Source organism: Aptenodytes forsteri, unplaced genomic scaffold, assembly GCF_000699145.1.
Source record: "Aptenodytes forsteri isolate BGI_AS27 unplaced genomic scaffold, ASM69914v1 Scaffold597, whole genome shotgun sequence".
In the NCBI taxonomy this organism is placed as follows: domain Eukaryota; kingdom Metazoa; phylum Chordata; class Aves; order Sphenisciformes; family Spheniscidae; genus Aptenodytes; species Aptenodytes forsteri.
The window spans coordinates 263,778-286,367 of record NW_008795489.1 but is presented as its reverse complement, the minus strand read 5'-3'; the positions used below and the strand labels follow the sequence as shown (position 1 = coordinate 286,367).

The 22,590-nt window shown below is 37.6% G+C and overlaps 1 protein-coding gene across 1 annotated transcript in view; it reads right to left on the bottom strand.

Moving 5' to 3' along the window:
• The window catches only part of HCN1 (hyperpolarization activated cyclic nucleotide gated potassium channel 1), a 188,783-nt gene that overhangs the window by 18,910 nt on the left and 147,283 nt on the right, over window positions 1–22,590 (bottom strand). Inside the window, exon 5 of the mRNA XM_019472621.1 lies at window positions 1,022–1,262. Within this exon, the coding sequence (XP_019328166.1) occupies window positions 1,022–1,262 (241 nt within the window). The remainder of the gene's footprint in view (window positions 1–1,021; window positions 1,263–22,590) is intronic.

The following is a 22,590-nucleotide window of genomic DNA, read 5'->3' as shown; positions in this document are numbered from 1 at the left end:
TTTTCTAAGCTTGCCACTTCTGTATACCAGCTAAATGCCACTGATTAGGCTTTCAATTGAACATTTTCTGAAAGGCCTTTGATTCAGTTCTGGGATGATTCATGGGATTCATCAGAAAATTAATACAATGACCAACTAACTGTAACCATCATGGGCAGCAGTCGTACGCACAAATGTTCAATCAGCTTCTGGAAACCAGCCTTGCTGCTATTCACAGAAGCAGACACCTATTCTATTGCACAAAGACAATTTACAGTCACAAGGAACAACATTTTCATACCAGTCAATTATTATATGTAAAAAAAGAGATTGCTTTCATCCCAATATAAATATTCAGGTGTCTTCATCTAAATGAAAACCTATTTTTCATTAGGATTACCAGATGAATTTAATTTGGATTAAAATTCCTGTCTTTTATTAATATACATCTGTTAGAGAGCTATCTAGTCAGATAGGGAGTCCAGTTTCTCATAGTATATACTGGAAGGATAAACACTGCTGTGTGCTAAAATTCAGTGAAAAAGCACTAATAACAGCTTGAAATATTCAGGAATACCAAAATATCCCATGTAAATAATGGTCTTTTATGCACTGCCTAATTTTGTAGTTCTTACAGTGATTTTTACCTTTTAGAAGTACTTTACATTTGTGACTCAAAAATTGTATCCCTTTTCAAAGAAGATGAATCCTGTTTATTTTACCTTTAAATAGTTATAAAATTTCTATGCAAATTATTATATTTTTATTTAAATACTGTCTGTTAAATAACAGTGCTCATAATTCAAAATAACTTCAAAATTCAGGAAGGTCATACTGCATCTTCGATAGCTATCCTCACAACAGTAAGCAGACTCTGAGTGTCTTATTCAGAAACATTTTGTGCACTCTTCACTGCAGTTGGAATTGTCTAGGCAAAAGACACTCACTAGACTTATTCTGATGTTTCTATGTGTCTGAAATCTGAACATGTTTTGTTCTAGTGCATACACTCCAGTGTTATCATTCATTTTTTCCTACTCACCTCCGAAGTAAGAGCCATCTGTCAGCTTCAGCTCCTTGTTGGATTTGGTGATGACACCAGCAACACCGTGCTGAATGAAATACATCTTTTTACCCACAGCCCCTTCTCGGATAATATAATCTCCAGGTTGGAACACCTCAAATCGCAGTTTGCTTAGCATGGCAGTCACAAAATTTGGGTCTGCATTAGCAAAAAGAGGCATTGTAGCAACCAGCTTCCGACAGTTGAAGTTGACAATCTCCTAAATGGGAAGGAAACATAATGATAATAATGGTCAGCAAATGTATACAATATGATGGGCATTGAAAAAAAGACTTTCTGCTTTCTTCACAAAAGTTCTTTATGCTCATATTGGACTTTTTTGTGTTTCTTTCTGTGCCTAATTTTTTAATCTTTTCATTATATTTTCATGTGTTTCTAGTGAAGTGGTTGAAACAACAGTGCAGTCTGATTTGTATTTCTGAGGTGAAAGGTTGTCTTCTTCAGGCAATTTTTCACATTATTTATTATTCCCCTTGGATTTTAAGGGGAAAAATATTACAGAAAGATAAAAATTAAATAGGAATTACACTGCCTAACAAGACTAGCTGCTGCAATAACTGTATTAAGTGATAAAGTTATGCAAGCCCTGCGTTTCAAATATTACACCAGTAATACCTTTCTGATCAGAACAACTCCAGTGGAAATATAAATGTACATTACAGTTAGCTGCAGGGCTAGCTGAAATCAACAGGAAAATTTCCTTTCCAGAATTTAATTCATTTTATAAACATAGAGGCATACATTCCTGCCCTTCAAAGAAATGCATATACAGTAGACCCTTAAATGCAGAAAGCACTGCTATTTTCTTAAGACTGCTATAGGCCTTAAGGGTGTCTCCCACCAAGGATATTTACATTTACAGAGCCAACTATGAGCACATCTACATGAAAGTATTAGTACCAAAAAGCTATAAATGTCCTACTTGCTTTAAATTAAAAAAACCTGAACAATTTCTGAAAGAGTTTCAATTTCATTCTTGCAGACCTTACTTTGTCTTAGCAAAATTAACATGGTCAGTTGTCATACAGATTTAACAGCGTATTGAATTGCTGACACTAATCAGCATTACGCATGGAGAGGGGCTCAGGCAGGCAACATCTACTGAATTAGCAACCCAAACATGGCAGGAAGAGCATATATGATCATCCATATATAAATGCACACAGAGCAAATAAAAGAAAACTACAACCAGCAGTCACCTAACTGCTATGGAAAACTAAATATAATTTCATTGTCAGTGGAGTATCCCTAGCACTTCTTACACTAAGCCAAGGCTTTGTGATTGATGTAAAGGAGAAATCCCACCTACGAGTGCTCTCACCCCCTTGACTGAGGCCCATTGCACTCCTGCTGGAAGCTGCTTTTTCAACCTCCCATGCATCTGTTGTCTCATACTTATCTACCATCTCATACATCCCATGCAGCCAGCTCTCTGGGCAGCAAGCTCAGATATACTTGTCCATAGTTCATACAAATTCCTTTCTTCTCCTCTCACCCCCACCATGTGATATCCTGCTTGCAGACACGATGGGAAAGTTCAGATAATTCCACAGTATAAGCAACAAAACCATATGGGTTCTTCAAATCAGTCCCTTTGCGTCTGGAAGGAGGTGGGAATCCCCCTTTGAAGGAAAGCCATTGGCTACTGAGGCAATTAAGAAGCATGGGCATGATCTAAGAGTGAAGAAACAACCACCTTTCCAGAGAAATGACATCCTTTCAAAATAAATCCAGTGGAACTTGGAAAAATAATGTGAAACAAAATGTCTCACCAGGCACCTGGGAAGCAGAAAGCTGGTATCTCCAGCGATGTCGTATTTTCCATTAAAGAAAGAAAAAATAGGGCAAAATTACTTCCTAGTGCTACTTCTAGGATAGACTCATGATATCTTCTGACAATCCTACAAGAAAGTGTCATTATATAATGGCAAGGTGGAAATAGAAGTGTCTCTAAGCAGAAATGAACACTGATTCTTAACAGCGGGCAGCACAGCGATCCTCTTTAACCCTGGTCTCAATAGCATCACATCTATCTACCTAGATTAACACCATATAAGCCTTTTTCCCCCTCCTCTTTTTTTCCTCTGGAATGAGCCAAGGAGATATAAATAAATATATTATTTTATATAATTATAATTCAATGCAGATTTAATTCCAGAATTATTCGGTTAAAGATAGAGTGAATGAAGAGTAAGATGCTACATCTTTGAAGTCAAACACTAAACTCCAGTTGAATTCAGTGGGGGTATGATTCCACAAAGAACATTTTATCTGAGAATTATTTATAAGTGATGGAAATAGAACAACACTCCTCTTCCATCACTTTTCACTGTACTGCCTCATTCTCCCCAACCCCCTCTGAATGTCGTAACTTCCCCTTCTTATGAGTGTTTTGACATGCCTGAAACACTGCATCATGTATGGACTCCATAGCTAAGCATAAGCATAGGCTGGATTAAGACAGGAGGAGACAGATCTGAGACCAAAAGCAGACTTCTTCATGGTTGCATGAAACTTGAAATGTACAGGAACACACGGCAGGAATGGAAACAGAAAAGATGTGAGGAAAAGAGCACTGAGATTTGTAATGACTGGGAGACTCCTACTTACAGAAAAGAAGAGCAGTCTGGCTATGACTCCCACCCAGCACAAGCTAAGACATGGATGCTACTGGTGCAACGCTATGGGACGATACTATCTACGCACATGACATCAGAATCGGAGCTTAAAACCCCCCCACAAACTAGTCTTGCTTGTAAAAACACATGGAAAATTTGATGCAAGATGAGGTGCTGTTTGCCTGAATCCAAAAATTATCTCAAGCAACAGCACTGCAAGGTGCGAACTACCAGACAGATGTCATTGGCATTCAAGATCAGTGAATCCTGCTGAGTCATTAAGTCAAGAGGAGTAATCCCAGGCTACCTCTTCAAGTATATTCTGTATGAGGGAATAAATACTAAAAAGAGATTCCAGCTGACTGTCTTTCTAAAGGATGAGGAAAAAAAAGCCTGTTTTCCTTCTTGTCTAAATACTCCATTTCTCTGTAAAGCTTCAGCCACCACCTCCCTCCCAAGGGAAAGTTATTCTCTGCTCCCACTGCTCGCAGTATGGTGGCATCATGCGAGGAGTCCCAGACCACACCCTCAGCTCTGTATGAGACTGCCTTACTGCAGTCTCGGCTGATGCTGGAAAGCTGGCAATAACTATTACTTCTCTTGCCTTGCGCAGGGACTTTTCAGTAGACTTGCTGCTTGTTTTCTGTTTCTGAAAGTGAATAGCTTGTCTTGCATGCCCAGGAGGCAGAGAAAGGAAATTACTAAAGAAAGCAAAAATTGACTGAAAACTATATAGAAGCTGGTGGGGAAGCACAGAAAAGGCTGGGAGAGTGAAAAGTTCAACTCCAGTCATGATCAGGAAGAAAGGGTAAAATAGACCTAGGTGGAGCAGTATTAAGAAAGAGAGACTGGGAGGAAAACAGAAAGAAAGAACACAAAGACCTAGAAGAAAGGGAAAAAAGAAGGCAGGAAGGTTGACACTAAAAACAGATTGAGAAACTGAAAATCCTGAAAAAGCAATAGCATGGGAAAACAAAACCTGGAGAAACGGTGTCTGGAGTGAAAGCTGAGAAGTAGGGCACATGAAGTAAACAAAAGGGAAACTGGAAAAAAACCCCAAGTCATTAGTAACATATCTTAATAGCACCATAGGAGAGCATGATATAGACAGAGGGGAGAATTCAGACCTGCATGACTCCTCTGTGCAGAGTCAGTCCAGCCCAACCAGAAAGGAATTCATCTCGTCTTGGGAATCCCAACAAAACACACCCTTGCCACAGGATTTTCACCCTTGGAATGTCATGTCCTCTTATGGCTCCATCTTCTGCCCACCCTTCTCTCTCGATACATAATTTGTATCTGGATATACCTATGTATACACACAAGTTACCTGCTCAGCCTGCGTTGCCTAATGAAGGTACCAACATAGCTACAAAACCACCCTGCTGTGGTAATTTCAGCCATTATATCCTAGTAATGCATTCATTTTGTTGATTAGTTTTCTGTGAAAGTTTATGCTAAAGTACAAACTTTCCTTATTTAAGACATTAGAAGGTGGAAAATTACTGAGGGAGAAAGAAATGTGTCATTTTTAAGTGCTTTGTTTTTCTTTAAAGTGTTCTTTTATTTAAATATGAGATCATTCAGAGCAAGTAAAATACATTTCTCTGAGTCTTAATCACAGGCAGTGCTGCAATTTCAGATTCTTGTGTATTACTTTAAATATCATCTTGGGGAGAAAGAAACAATAAAGATTATGAACATGTTTTATGTAACTCAGAAAGTACTAGGAGAAATAGTTCCGTGTTTTAAAAGAAAGGTAACAAAAGAACAAACTGTCAAATTAAAAGTTGACATTTTGTGCACAGAAAAATCTTCCACTCATATTTTCTTTGGGTTAATTCTTTGGAGCCAGACTGGAACCAGATTATGCTGCCCAATACGGTACCTTAATTAAATTAAATAACAATGATTTTGTCTCACTGCTACATGAAGAAAATACCAAGTGAAGCCTGAGGAAAGGATTAGGAGTGTATTATATAGCTGAAGTGGTTAAAGGGCAAGAGTGCTTCAGACCTTCACAGAGCAAGTGTTGATCTAGTCCAAGTACTGGTCTCTGTTACACAAGAACTAAGTCAGAGGTGCAATGATCTGCTTTATATAAGAGATTGGTTAGGTAATTACACTGGCTCCTGCTCCTTTATAGTGTACTGATTTTATTACTCATCTTGGCCTTCCTGGCTATTTTTTCAAACTGATGTTAAAGCATCAGATATTATAATTTTGTGTGGGTTCAATGTTTCTGGACAACTGCGCCGATGCATCTCAAGTTGTCACATTTACAGAGGCAGCAGCAAGGCTGTCCTAGCTGTGACCAGGGAATGGCAGTGGCCAACTTCTCCGATGGCATCTGTAAGAGCTTTTAGGACCTTTTCTCCAGGAGAATATTTTTAGATAGAGGTAGTGCTTTTAGTTAGACTGACTGGAAAAAGCTGTTGCTAGAAAAAAGCAGACAAAGTTCTTGAAAGATCTGTATGCCTGAAAGGTTCTTTGCTTTCTCCCACTAATCCAACTGAGCTAATAAAAGGTACTACTTCCATCTACAAACTATGTCCTTCTTATGTGTAGGTCACCAAAGTCTGTTTATGACTACATCGAAAAATAGCTTAGTTTCATTAGGTCAATTCTACATTTTATTGTAAAAATCTAGTGCATAACTTTAAAAATGCACATTTTTTTTTCTGAGTGTCCCTCCTTTATACTCTGCTTTCAAAGGATGAGAAACTAAATCAGTCTTAATTTCCTGGCCATTGAAAGGAAGAAATCACTTTATTGAGAAAGCTATTTTTTCTTTTAGAAATAACTCACAGAAGAAAAATTACAGAGCAAGTGATTAAGAGAGAACTATAGGAAAAAGCATGGTATTTAGGGATTTGGGACTGTATGAGCAGGTTAAATATATTTAAACCAGCTTTTAAGGAGTCATATTCTGTATGCGTTCATGATTTCCTGTAATTTTTTAACCCATTGGTCAATTATAGTGAACTTTGGCAGAAAGGAGGCATCTCACTGATATTAAGTTCTCATGGGTTTTATGACAGCAGGCAATCAGAAGGACTAGGATTAGTACCCCACTGAGGGAATGACTACATCAGTAGCTCACAACTTGTTTAATGCCAGAAAATCTACATGTGGCAACGGGATGCAATATTCTTCATTTCTGGTGCACCTGAAATCGTTCAAATTGCTTTAACACATTCTGTTTAATCATCTATAGAGAGTGTATAACTTAGAAATAAATTTTGCTCAGAGGTTTTCATATAAGTAATAATGACTATGTACATTTTTCTCTTTGAATGGGATTTTCCACAATTTTCCATTTTTCAATTACATTGATCAATTTTAACACACAGACTCTGCTTAAATTTTACTTACCAATAGGGTAACTCTTGGATACCATCATTTATGTCTACAGCTGCATTGAGAAACACAATTCTTTTTTCTTCAGGACTTTGATATTTTGCCATTTTGTTAACATAGTTGGATATTGCGGGTGTATGTGTTTTAGAAAACCTCACTGTCTAGCCTCTTCGGCTATATATTTTAAAGCCCAAGAATGCTCTCATCTGAGGTAACCTACGTGTTTGACCTACAGACAAAGCACAAAACCTGAAAAACCTCTGATCTCTAAGGCAAAGACAGTCCACGTGATCTCAGTTGCCTTGAAAATCAGTGGCCAGCCTGTGTATTTACATTTTCAAAGCCCTCAGATCCCCAAGACCTCCAGCATACCTGCATACACATTGCCCAGATGCAGAAAATTTTTCAGCCAGCTGTGAGATAAGCTTAGGCAGGGAAAAGGAAGGGAGGAATAAATACGCTTTTCAGCCAAATGATGAATTAAATCCCCTGCTTGGATTCTACCAGGACTGAGTTGAAGCAGTTTTTTTTTTTTCTGTCTAGCTCTGTTCAACTCAGTTTAAGACAAGTCAGCCTTAAAGAAAGCATATGGTAGCTAGTATTGCTGTCTCCTAAGAAAAAGCAATCTTGTTTATGATTTGCAAGCAGAAGGGATATAGATTTGACCAATTATATTTTCTTGGCTTCTTTGATTAAATGTTGGCCTTCTGCATACTTTTCTATCTTTCCCTACTTGATTAGAATTTTCTATTCAACTCCTTGTATGCATTTTTTATGCTTCGGAATTATTTTTGCATTAAATTCAAATGCAGACAGGATAATCCTTTTGAGGATATATGGTTCAACCAAACCTCCAGTAAAGTCAGTCTGATGAAGGGTATCCATCTTTTTCCCAGCTTGTTAATTGATTTAATGGAGCTTAAGGGAGAGCAGTTCTGTGCATCTCATGCTTCTCTTCTCTGGATCTTCCATTATATTTAGATTAAAAAAGAGCAAAAGAAAAAAGGAAAGAGAGAAAAAAGACACTATCTAGCCACCCTTTCATTCAACCAACTGTCCATCCATTCCTTAACTGGGTTATTTTTAAAGGGAATTTAGCTTTCATCTTCTTCAATGTTCTGAAATCTTCTATGCCTCTTAAGTTTGGTTTCCAGCTGGGAAAAGGATGGGAAGCATCAAAATGAGAACAGCGATACAGGCAGTGTTTTAAGGCAGTCTGTAATTGTGAGATAGCCAGTCTAATTTCAAAAGCCTGAGAAGTCCTGATAATCTAGATAAGTACTTAAAATTTGTGCCAGTTGACCAATCTCTACTTCTTGCAGGTTTTCCCTTCTGAACTGTACTGCTGAACAAATTTCCTGAATGCTCTTAGTAAAAAAACACCCACAGTTCATTACAGAAGGTAATATGGAATTAGTGCTGTATGATACAGCAGTTGCTGTAGAGACTGTTCCCTTTTATTAACTGAATAAATGAATTGCAATTCGCAAATGTATTTAACAATCACTATTTCAGTTTTCTGCCCAAGTAACCAAGTATCTTCATTCCCATTTGTGTGTGTGTACGTTTGTGTGTTATACTCACTTATACTATAATATTTACTAAATAGTATCTTAGACAGGGGCCACTTAAGACAGAAATCTTCGTTTCGTAAGGCATTTTAAATATTGAACTTGTCCCATTATGTCAATGAGACTACAGACTTAAACACATGTATTGTCAAATTGTGGCAGAAAGGTGAATCCTAAGAGATGCAAAGTTTACAAAATCCTATTGGTATCCATATTCTATTGGTACCCATATCAGAAACTTGTGTTAGTACGTGGAAGGGTGGCGTGAATTAGTCATCACGTTTGTTGTACAAATGAATGAAGCACACCTCATGTTTTCCTAAAACAGGGATTAAGAAACAGGAGAAAGTTGGTTTTGCTAACAATTACAGAACTTTGTCTAGTCTGCTTACTTACAGGTTAATATCTACTGTAGCATTTCTTTTCCACTGTCTTTGGAGCTTCCAGTCACCTCCTCTATCTGGTAATCTGACGATTCTGGAAACCATATTCATTCTTGTGCATTTGTACTGAAACTCCAGTGATAACTTGCTAACACCAATCAATCTGTGGTTGACCTTGTATGTGATCTGTGTGGCAGCTACTATTTTTTTTTTACTACACCCTTCCAAAAAAAAGCTCAAATGCTACTTATAGCTTTTCTGAATGAAGAGTACTTCTTATATTCACCAAACTCAGTGAGATTTCACCTGATTGCAAAGAAAAAAATCGTTTTGTTTTAGAATAGTGCTGAAAAGAGTGCTGCTGTTCTCAGGACAGCGCTTGATTCACCTGATTGCAAGGAAGAGTAGTTGTGCATGAGAGAAAGAAAAAGAGGAAGAGACAGTGGAGTTTCACAAAGGCAGCCTGAGTTACACTTACATTTGTGAGACTTATTAGGTAAAATATATTGATTTGTGTGCTTTGTTGTGTAAAATATGTCAGTCAGAATGCAAAACAGCATGTGATGCCTGAACAATACAGTTTCTCCTGCTGAAGAAAGGGAAGGCCATGAAGAGAATAACTTGTGGATGAAAGCAGGGAGGAAAAAATGTGTGTTTGAAGCTAGCAGAGAGCTGACAGGAGACTAAAATGAAGTACTGAAGCAAAGAACTAGGTGGCAGGAAAAAATCAACATGCCTTAGGAGAAATACAAAGCCATGGCTTGGATATAAATTTCTGTGTTGACTTATTTCTGATTTGTGCTTGTTTCATCAAGTTCAGAAGTTTAAGCTAAGAATACTTCCATGGAGAGTTTATTGTAAGCTCTGCAACAGGCAAGAAATTCCTTCTTCCATCCCATCCCTCCCTTTTTGTCCCCACATGCCATCTGCAGTCCCCTGTGTACTGCAACCCAAATGGTCAAAACAACTGAGTCAGCAAGGAGGTAGTTCTCAAGAGAATGTGCTTTATCTACACCCTATGTGTACAGTTTAGCTGACACAGTCACAACAACAACCAGGAAAACAGTTATTTAAAAATCAGTGCTGATTTGTTCACTGAGTTATTTTAAAGCTCTCCAAGAGCTCTGGATCAGAAATACTGTTATCTTGTTAATTGCTAGGTTAACATTTACTTCTTATTATGAATTAAAAGCCCATTGGTTCAAAGCCTCTCTCTATAAAATTATTAAGTGGCTTAAATTAAATCTTAGTGATTATACTGGATAAATACCAGTTAGCTGAGCTTGAAATATCCACACTGAAATTATGTTTAGGATTTTTAAGTACATTTCTGTTTGCATCTAATTTGATTTGTAACTATTCAGTGAAGGCCTACTCTATATTACAATATGGAAGAAACAGCAAACTCCTAACTTTATCCAACACACAAAATCTAAACATTGCTGCATTATGTATAATCTGCATCTTACAGTGGTGAAAAAGAGCACTTGTAAACAATGAGAAGATTTATTTAGATTTATTAGACAAATGTGTGACAGAACCCTGAATGCCTGTGTGTGTATGTGCTAGAATATTTATAATGTCAGCTATAGATGTACACATCTATATATAACAGAAGGATACATATAACAGGATACAAAAAGAAAGATAAGGAGGATGCACAATCCATTTCTAATTCTGAATCAGCCTTCATTAATGCTTTGCTATGTGAACCGGGACAAGTTAATTATGAGACCATTTGAATTTGCCTTCTAAAGGAAACTACTGAAGAGGGTGCTGGAGTGGGATCAGGCGCAAGGGCTCAGTGATGTTATATTGTGAGTAGCAACTTGGGACACGAGTGTAAGGAGCTCATGACCCACATTCAGGCCACTGCACCAGAGCGCAAGCATGCAGAAGTAGAAAAATACTGAAAACGTTGATTCTAGAGCCCAGTTTTACAGTGAAACATGAGGATGATGCTCACTTGTAAGGGTGAGACATGGAGAGCTGGCTCCAGAAGAGATATCATTGGATGGTAAAAATGAAGATGAAGTCTCTGGGAATAACTTAGCAGAGTGACAGCCAGACAGCCCCAAAGACAGAATTTGCTTGAGAGTGCCACTTTGGCTAATATTGGTAGCTGCAGGGGAAAGAGATGCATAAATGGCACAGGAGGTGTAAAGAGTGGAAGAAATTCTGAGGAGTGCAAGTAGGCATGGTGACAGCAAGAACAGCCTCGATAGCAGATCATGCGGAGGAATGAGAAGGCAAACTGGCAGGAGTAGACTAGTCAATGTGGATTAGTAATAACAGCTGGAGTAAAAGTAATGCATCAGACTATAAACATCCAGTAGGCAGACACACTTAATAATGGCATGGTATCAGAGTAACAAAGAAAGAGTCATATTAAAACTAGGAGCCAAATCATGGTCAAGGCTTGACAGATCAAGGATGCATGGGACATCGTCAGCATTTGTACATCCTGAAAATTTTTGTTCTAGGAAGCATGGAGAGGAAGCAGGTATGTAAATAATAAACAAGAGACCAGGGGAGATACCTGTAGCCTTCTGTCATCTACATTTAGTAATTATGCCGTGCTTGCTCTCTGCATGCAATCACTAAGGCCTTAAATATTTGTGCTTGTGCTTTCTTTCCAGATCTAGACATGCACTAAAAGCAAGGGGGGCCTGATGATAGCAGGGCACTCGGGAACTGCCATTATCATCTGTGCATGAGACCTGGCAGCCGCCGGATGCAGGTACATAGGCAGTGCCACGTTCTTTACATCAGTTAAATATTCTTTTTCAAAACAATTTCAGTTCATCTGCTTGCCCAAAGTTTTAAATTTATTTAACCATTAATAGCATTTAAGTATAATTACATTACTCACTTCATAAATTAAATATAGGCTGAGGATTATCTCCATAAAAAATATGTTCCTATAATTTATTCAGAAAGATTTTCAAATGATCTTAAGACTATATCTTAATCTCTACTTTTATAATAAATTTACCTATATTGATTTTATATCATAGGAGAGCCCTTAAAACCCTTGTCATTACAGTTCATTTTAAGGTAATATGTTATAAACATAGACTGGTGGCATAAGAAATATGCGTTGAGATATACTGTAACAGTGAGAAACATAATGACCATACTGGAGTACATAATGCAATGTATGTCCTTAGTACTATGCAAAGATATTAGTACTATGCAAAGATACCCACAGAGTATTACACTGTATTTTTCTCACATATACATCTTGGACACATGCATTTGCATATATGTGCTTGAAAGTCTGTGTATGTGTGTATATATATGCATATATATGGTCTTCCACACATATATTTATATGTGTACATGGACATATCTATATGTGTACAAATGTACATATTTGTACATTTAATGAAAAAAAGTCAAAGCTTAACTAATTAATGTGTCCCATTAGAACTATATTTCAAATTAGTTTCAGTTAAATATTTAGAGGTTAATATAACCCATGTAAGAGTGTGTGCTTGTATAACTGAAGTTATAATCTACAAGCAAAAAGGTGAGAGAAAAGAAGATTCTGCTCCCAGTCCCAATTATGTTCTTTGGAAATGAAATGTCCTGATGTTCTATATTCTGCAAGGACACATGATCTGTATCTATTTTCAGCGAACATCTTCTCACATGGTGGCCTAAAAATAGGCCAGCAATGAACTTTAAATAATGGCTCAGGAAGGGTATTAACCTCTTTCTCACATTCTAAGTTTGTCCCATTGCTGTAAGTATCAATATTATCAAGAATGTATCTGGTGTTAGAGAATGACAAAGCAAGTTACATACACCTCCACTTCTGCTTCTCTGCAGATGTCATTGCCTCTTAATTCCTCTCAAGGTCGGTAATATATTAAGCCGTCCACACATAATATTGACAGCATTTCTCTTCCTCTCAGTAGTGAATCTATTTTATGCCAGATGCTAAAAAGCATGAATCATTTCATTTCCAACCGCTACTGATGGGAGACTTTCTACTCGTGGTGAAATGTGGATGATTATGAAAGCTCACATTTTCATAAATACACAAGTTTTTATACAATGTGTGGCAATGAGTGGTACAATGAGTAGCTAGATTTTTATTTCAGGGACTGTGGATGTCTGTACTAGCCACTGTATTTCCCAAATAATGTTACAACTCCCATAGCATTATGCTCTCATCAGGTATATTTTTCAAATGATTCTCAGTAGTTCTACTCTCTTCTTACTTTTTTAATAGACACAGGCCCATCTTTGCTTCCTGATTTTCATTTTAGTACAAGAAAAACTCCTCATTATGAAACAAACTTATTTTTAATACATGTAAGTGACATTCATGAGATCACAGAAATAAATATTAAATAGTTTTCAGTTGCACAGTTAACTAATGACTGCAATTCAGGCTAAAATGAAAACTGTTAATTACAAAGAATGTGGCTTTTCTTTAAAATATATATAACCACACAGGTATTTATTTTATCTACAAAATAGTTTAGCCTTCGAGCAAGGCACCATCCATTGCTTCATATGTACTATAGTGATCAGGGTGCACAAACATGCAATGATCAGCTCATAAAACTTGCAACTGTATGTGCTTTAGGGCATCTTATTAGTACCCTCTCAACCAACCACAGGTTTTTGCTTTTCACAGATGCTACCACTGAACAGGACTGTGTGAAGGTATCATGAAAGAGTTGGAGACAACAGATAAAAACCATTGCCTTGAACTCAGCCCAGGAGCTACCGGGAAGTCTGTACCTGTACTCACAGTGTCAGACTCTACACTTTGCAACAGCTTTTAACTCCACTCATCTCTAACAATCTTGTATCACAGTAGTTTAGTCCCAACGGGAAGAAAACTCTTGTTAATCACTAAGAAGATCAGACACTAAGTTCCTTCAGTGTTAGACACTTATCTTTAAATTAAGTAAGTGTAATTCAACACCTTGTGCATCCATATATTATCTGTCCATTTATAAGTAATTTCAAATTTTTTTTTGCAATTCCCATTTCCATTTAATCTGTTATATAAGGACTCTTCATCAAAAGAGATTACACTTTCAAAAGATTATTTTGCAACTGAGGAGGAGACCCCTGATTTTTCAGGTACTAAGACTTTAGAAAAAAAATCAGTATTTCACCTTTGGCTTACCTGCAAGACAGTTTTTGGACAAAAGATTGTAAGGATTTGCTTATTTTGTTTGCTAGATAACAGCAACAGTCTAAAACTACAGACTAGGCAGACTTTTGTGCAGGTTTCAAAATAATGTACAATTTTTTTATTCAAGTAGCACTAGGAAAAAAGCAAAACAATGATCTAGCATTGCCATGATGTGCAGAGTTTAATGTGGATATCTCCCACAGCTTTAATAAGATTTACCTTCTTAAATCACCAGTGTACCAACTGGAAATTAAGTTCATAAATGTGCATTCAGAACAGATTTTGTGCTCTGTTGCTTCCTGTTCTCCTTGTCTTTGCCTTTGAGATCACATGCTTTTAAAAGGCAACTCCAAATTTATGCATGGGAAATGCTGCGTACCCTTCTGTATGCTGTTACTACCCTAATCATAATGTGCAACTGAGTGCATAAAAATAGGCACATGCATTTGCTTCTGCATCGGACAGTTCATGGTATATTTATCCCCTCTTGCTGGTGGTGAGTCACAATGCTAGTCTTTATTTGTGGTGACTTTCATGGACACTGGCACGTTTAAAGGGTGCCCACTCAACACAGAAACTTTTGTATTACATGACCCCCAAAGCACTTTTACCAATTCCAAACAAATATGCTTCAGAAGACTTTAGCCTGCTTCTGGATACAGAATTTAAATTCCACAGTGAAAACTGAAGGAAAAGATGTTCCTTCTCACCACCTCCAAGGATGAGATTTACAGGAAAGGGACGTGGGCACATCCACATCGTGCATCCCTGTCTTGTCTTGCACCACATTTTCTACTGTGATCCGGGCTGCATCCTGCCCTCTGCTTCCCCCCTTCCCCTTCCCACACTCCCCTTACGCAAGTTCCATGACTTTTTACTGCAGAAGCCCACGAGGGGAAAATGGAGAACCCTGGCAGGTACCAGATTGCTTTCTTGTAGCCAGATCCTGCATCTCGTAATCCTGAATTAAAACAGACCATATAGTTTCCAACCCTGCATCAAGAATTTTCATTTATTTATTTTTCATTTATCTTCAATTATTCTCTAAAGGTTTCAAAGGAACATGTGTTAACTTCTGCTGTTTTAATGTAAAGGACTCATAGTCACAATACAGGGATTAGGGCAAAAGATAATTTGGTTTTAGCTAAATAAACCAAAACTTTCCAAATCCTACTAGAGAGGACACTAGCCAAGCCAAAGCAAGCACAGTGTTAAACGAATGTGTTTACATAAGGAGACATAACTCAGAAGTCATCTGAAGTACTTTGTTACTATTTTTAACCTCCTAAAAATCAGCAATGCCATCTATAATTGCAATAGCATATTCAGACCTAATAGGAATGAACATGCTGTGGTAAGCATTGTCTAATATGTGGCAACCTTTCCTGGCTTTCAGCAGAAGCTGCATGAAGGAAAAAAAATAAAAATGCTTGACTCTTTCCATCCACTGCCCCTAGCACTACCTGGGTATCAGCTAGCTGAACAATCCTTCACTTCATTAAAAATTGAGACATGACAGACACTTGGAAGCATGATCTTGGGCTGAGTAAGGCAATGGTGCGAAATTTTCCTCTGCGGGACAGCACTCCTGTTGCATTAGCTGCTGTTCCCTCAATGCAGCGGACCTGGTGCCCACGAAAACCTTTCTGATTCTGCTCTTCAGATGCCTGAACAGCAGTTCAGACAGGAGCAGGCACAGACTGAATTTACTCTCTATAATGGGATTTGACAGCTCTCACAGGATTTCGTTTGCATCTAAACAGTCTGGTACTTTTCTCAAATAACTTACTTTTCTATGAAAGGCAAGTACTGCACTAAGATTTTGGGCTTTGGTTTGTATTAGTATATTTGAAGAGCTCATGAAAGAACGGTCATGTCTGAAGTATTTATTAAACAATTACAACAAAGGAATCTCATAGGTAGAGTAACAAGACTGTTCAGAATCATCATTACTGAGAACTGCTGGTGTATTATGATCTGTATTATTGGAAGCAGATAGATCTTGGACTTGCCAAAGCATGTCTCAGCTCAGTATGGATTTGCTAACAAAGCATGTCAAACACAGAAGGGACTGTGATCAAAGTTTCTTGAATATGTGCAACAGCAATGAAAGTGGCTGACAATTCAAAAGCTGAGTCTCAACTGCAGCATGTACACTCTGCAGCAGGTACACTCATGTATGTGCACACATCGAGGAGCAAACACACTCCCCAGAGTTCAGGAAATAAAACTAAATTGTCTTAGGTCCCTGGGAAACAGATTTGAGTGTGCACACAGTTTGTTACCATGTCACACCCGCTGGGGCAAAGCATCTTGAAACACAATAATCCAATCACCTGGTGATTGTCTGCTCATTTCCAACATTAAAATGGCCCATTTGTTTCTATTTTTAATTTTAAAAACTTACTAATAGTCCTTTAAGAGAGGTTTTCAGGGCTTTGCTTAAGCCTTGTATACTGAGACTATTATATAGGCATATGTTACAGAGATCATTAAAAAATACCAATACTTTTTTTTTTCCCCCCAACATTTGTCAAATAAATAATGCTGTGGTATATCAGCATTTATTCTGCAAGACTGACACCCTGCATAATTCATTCATGACTTCAGTACTGCGGAGTATGAACTAAAGTTATGTTTTATCTGTGTCTATGTGAAAAAACCTTTAATGTACTAGATAAAGAGGTATTCACTCTCTCCATATAGCTATATAAAGAGATACTTAAATGAGTTCCAGTATGACTACATCTATAATTCTGATGCATTTTCCCTAGTTCCCCTCTTTAAGCTTCATTTCAAGGATCACTGCATATAAAAATGCATAAAAATACAGTGGATTATAATTAAAGAATTACCTCTCTGTCTTTTATGAGCTAAATTTATGGACCTAAGTTGTTATGGAAGCAAAATATTTTGTATCTCCAATAATTTAATATTGACTCTAATACTGAATTGTTTTTTAATAAACTCATTTAATTTTCTACCATTATTTTAATGTTTGATGGCCTGTATCCAAAAATCATAATGACTACACTATTAAAAAGGACTGAAGCATCCTATGGTCTAATCACACCACATTTTAGCCTCATACTATTAACTCTAGAGATGTTTCATCCTTTGTGCATAGGATTATAGTATAGTCTAAATGAGAATATAATGTTTTGCCTTTTCTAAAGATAAATATTAAATAGAAGGAAAGATGTTACAAAAGGAAGTAAGTTTTAATGGGGAAAAGGAGAAGGCTAATAACTGGGGGGAAAAAAAGTGACGTTACCAAATTGATAACTTTAAAATTGATTTTTAAAGGACCAAGTACTTTCTCTAAAAATATACTCAGTTTGCCTACATGTACCAAACTGATCTGTTTTTAGTCCTGTTTTCACTTAGATACAATTACTAGTATCAATTATAAAACCAGTAATGGAAGCTTTCCGTTATTTTGTTGTGAGAGTACCTCCCTTACAAGAACTGTCACAAAATGCCACCCTTGATGCGACACTAAGCACCATGCAGGATCTTTTTCAGAATCTTACACCTGACTCATTAGGCTGTAATAGGTACCATAATGTACTTACATTCACTATCCCTATGGGAACAACAAAGGCCAAGAACTTCACACAGTTCTGCTCAATTTCAGAAACAGCATGGTGTAAAGATGAAGCTTGTTAAAAAGAAACTAAAAGCAGCTTCTTATGGGCTGGTTGGAAATTACTGATGGAGAGCAATGTTAAATGATACACCTAGACAAATACATAAAATAATGTATCCATTACCTCTTAGGAGTTAGCTTTCACAGTTACAGTTTTTTAAAAAAGTAAACTCAATGGTTGGCAGTGATTAGAAAAGCAAATTGATGTTAGGAATTATTAGAAGGGAATTATTTGTATTATTATAACATCAGTATGCTGGCTGCAGATCTGGTGCTCTGATCTTTAAAAGGCTATAGTAGATCCAGGAAAACATTTTGAGAATGGCAAGAAGGATGGATCATGGGAGTGAGCTGGCTTTCATGCAAGAAAGAATTAAGTAGAATAGGCCTCTTTACCTTAAAAAAAAAAATACAGTTTAAAGATGTTATCATAGAAGTCCATAAAATCATAACCGGCGTGCGAAAGGTGGGTAGGAATTGACTGTACTATCACTTTTGCTACAAGAATTGATGGCCATCAAAACCAAAAAACAGTAGGAGCCAGGTTCAATGCCAAAACGAGGAGGTGGTTTCTCATGCAGCAGGGTACAAGTCTGTGCTCCTTGCCAAAGGATGGTATTCATAGAATCATTAAGGTTGGAAAAGACCTCTAAGATCATCGAGTCCAACCGTCAACCCAACACCACCATGCCCACTAAACCATGTCCCTAAGCGCCTCATCTACACATCTTTTAAATACTTCCAGGGATGGTGACTCAACCACTTCCCTGGGCAGCCTGTTCCAACGTTTAACCACTCTTTCTGCAAAGAGATTTTTCCTCACGTCCAATCTAAACCTCCCCTGGCGCAACTTGAGGCCATTTCCTCTCGTCCTATCGTTAGTTACTTGGGAGAAGTATTGTTGCAGAGAGAGTACGTGGATTCAAGACGAGTGTAAATAAGTAATTGGAAGAGGTATGTATTAAGGATTACCCAGTAGACAAAACACATCAGTCAGAAAATCCCTTGAACTGAAAATATTGGGAGTCTAGGAGAGTCATTAAGAGAAATACCATACCTGCCCTGTTCTCGTTCTTCTCTGGGCATCCACCTACAGCCACTGTTGGTGAGGCTGGTGGCTTAGACAAATGCCAGAGCTGAACTACTTTGACATTTCTTACACTCTGTTCTTAGATGAGACTGCTTCTGTATATGTCTTTAAACTTTTGTCATTCAGGTGTCCTTTTAGAATAGATTTCTCTTAGCTGTGGGGGTTTTTTTAGGTTTTTTTTTTCCTGTTGTCTGTACCATCTCCATTTCATGCCATGACAGTTTTAAAGACCACTTTTGGGACTAGGGCCTTCTGATGCCAAATGATGTTCAAGCATGTAGGTGGCAAGACCTCTGAGTTAAAAAATGTGAACTTTAGAAAACTTCACAAGTATCTCTATCTGCTGAAGAACCAGAGATGATATTTATATAAGGGAAACATGCTAATTGCTACCAGTTGCTAATTACTACCTCAAGAAATGAGGCAGGGAGATAGTTAATTGCAAATGCTATTAAAGGCAGAATTTATTTCATATGTCAACTGCTGTTTGAAGATGTAGCCTTTTTCTAAGCTAGTCAGCTAGGTTTTTTTACAGTGAAAGTGTGTGGGCAGGGTGTGGGGGGGTATAGACAGAGAGATCCTGATGATTAGCTCTGACTTATTGCAGAACTTGTATGAAGCTACAGATAGATTTGATGAATCCAACCCTGCATGGCCTGGAAGAAGCAATTTAAAATCTTCCATCTCTATTGAAATTGTAACTGCCAGGAGTTTCCTGACTATCTGATTCTCAAGAAGGCTGGACAGTTATTATCAGAAAAGTCTAAGTGTGAAATAGGGGATATGCTTTTCAGTAAGAGTGAAATTTCTGAATTTAATGAAAAGAAACCTTTAATACTTTACTTTCATCAGAGAGCACCTTTCCTTATGAGCAGGTATTAGCACACCACATATGGCAATGCATGGTTAATTCAGTTTGAGTGTGTAGAGCTGAGGATATCCAATTAACTACATTACCATGGGACTAATATAGCCAAATTGGGCAACTAACTTAACCGGGGAGAAGATAAAGTTTTTAAGTCCCATTTTCTAATAAGTGTCTACCTTAGTTCCCAGTCATTGAAGGGAATCTTTTCATTAATACAAGCTTATCCTTGAATGATACAGGTCAGCTACCAGTTGCTTTGCTCAGCTATGAAGCACCTAGAGAGAGCCTTGTAAATTTTAAAAATGTTCAGGATTCTTTTTTCCTTTTTTTATGAAGCCCTAGTTAATTCCCCACAATAAACATGACTATTTCTGTTACCCAACAAAGTTAGCCACTCACACACATGCATCGAATCTTTTCTTAGCTTGTCATTATTTTAATCATGCAATCCACTATGAATGTTCCACACATAATTTTCAGAAGCTCGGTAAAATGAACATCCATCCTCTTTTACCAAAAAAGTCTTACCTCTACTATAAGCATATACAGCTTTATTAGTAGTATTATCACGTAAGAATTAATTTTACACCAGATTTTTACTGCTAATTCTATGTCCTTTAGCTATTTTTAATGGTTGAATGATCATATTTATATCATGCATAATTACTTTTCTGCTAAAAAAGAGTGAGCCAAAATTTTAAAACATGGACCAAAAAAAGGTCCTAAAGAGAGCCTAGCTGTGGAAAATTTCAGCCTATAAACTTGAATGGCTGAGAACAAGGAGAACTGAAAACACTGCAACTTTTTTTATAACATTTGATGATATTCATGCTGTAATTATGCAGTAGTTTGTGTGGTTTCTTTTGTTCTGCTTACTGTAAGTGCAGAAATAATGGTTTCAGCTGAATGTCTTCATCAGAAGCTACTTCTATCAAGCTAAGTATGCCCTGTGAAGACTCTGAATGTTTAATTCTTACCCTATGCTAAACTCAAAGTATAATAAAATGCAGGATTCATTAAAGACTTAAGAAATGCAGTAAAAATTTATTGTTGAATGATGCAGCTAGGGGATCTGTGCTATCACCCGGACGTTATAGCCTTGTGCAGTTATTGGCACATAAGATGGTATACCCCATCTAATATACGAATAATTGTGTTCTGCCTTTAAAAGGCTCTAATTTATTATCCATTAGTAACATCAAAAAGCCACTACCTGCACTACCAAACTGCACATACTGAGGTGGTAGCTAAAATAGAATTTGAAACTGCTAAACTAAGCAATCACCCGAGTGGTGTTTTCAGGGCACAGTGCGTGAGTTGCCGCCAGAATTTGGACAGATTCATTGGGAAACCTGTTCTGGCATTGCCACTGTCCAGTTCTTACTTTTTCTTTTTTTTTTTTTTAATCTTTTTCTGGAACAACTGCTGTGTTGTCATCATGGCAGTGTGCAACCTGACTGTAGCTGAGTAAATACATTTTTCTTATATAATACAGAGAACAAAGAAGACATGCTAAGTACAGCATGATCATAGCAAAACCAGAAGCCACTCCTTCTGTGAAATTCTATTCTTACTCCATGTTTTTAGCGGCTCATTAATTTTTGAAATCTTCCATGCTTGATCTCTCCCCAGAAGTGCTTTTTGTTTTTTATGCTTGACCAAATTTGCCTTGCTGCTCTTAAGCAGTAAGAAAAAAGGAAGGGAAGGGGACAGGACTAGGGGAAGGAGGGAGAAAGGGAGGAAACAAGGAGGGAGGGAGGGAAGAAAGGAGGAAAAGACAGGTAATTAGAGTGCCATAACTGCAAATTGTTGTTAGTAAAAGAAGATTTTGCAATGGAAGGGTATTAGACTTCATTTATGGAGAAATGCTTTCCTTAATAGCAGAAACAGATGAAACTGTTTCTGATGTCAGTGACTGATGCGTCTGTACATGCTTCCATTCTTTTAACAAAACAAAAGCTCCATACCGGCCAAGATCAATGTTTTGACTGTCACTGTCACACTTTTCCTGTCCTACATGATAGATTTTTACAGTACATTCTCCTCTTAACAGTTCAAAACCTACCGAGGGGAGCCACAGGGTAAACTGGCAGAGGCAATGCAGAAGCCAGAGCTCTCCACCTGCCCTCCAAAACACTTACAAATCCACAATATAACAAAAGGGCTCAGGCTACATCTATGTTAAGGAATTAAATGGGCCCAGGCGCTGGAATTCACTCATCTGTACTGTTAAATTGTTAGAACAATCATGGTTTGGCCTGTTTTTGACTTGAACCATCTAGCAGTGACCCAGCAATTCTGGGCACCATTCACCATTCCCAGTTGGCAGTTTGTAAGGAGAGAGGCCACTATCGGACATTCATAACACAGACATGGCGAAACTGTGCCAGCTGCCCTCAGAGCCTGTGAATGGGCAAGGCACTGTTTCTTATAACTATTTTTAATATGGAACTTGATTGATTTTGGCAATGGATTGTATGACATGTTTTCCCTTCACAACAAAGAGCGGGATTCAATGGTACAGACAATCCATCACAGACCTATGCTCTTCTTATGCCTAAACGGTTGTTAAAAAACCCCCAACCTTCACACATCTTTCCAAAAGTACAGATGTCATCCTGTGCTCTGTTGGGTGTATATACACACAGACATAAATTCAGTGCCACTCCTCCCAAGGCATCACTTGCTATCACTGAAAATTACACAGGTTTCATAGAATCATAGAATCATTAAGGTTGGAAAAGACCTCTAAGATTATTGAGTCCAACCGTCAACCCAACACCACCATGCCCACTAAACCATGTCCCTAAGCACCGCATCTACACGT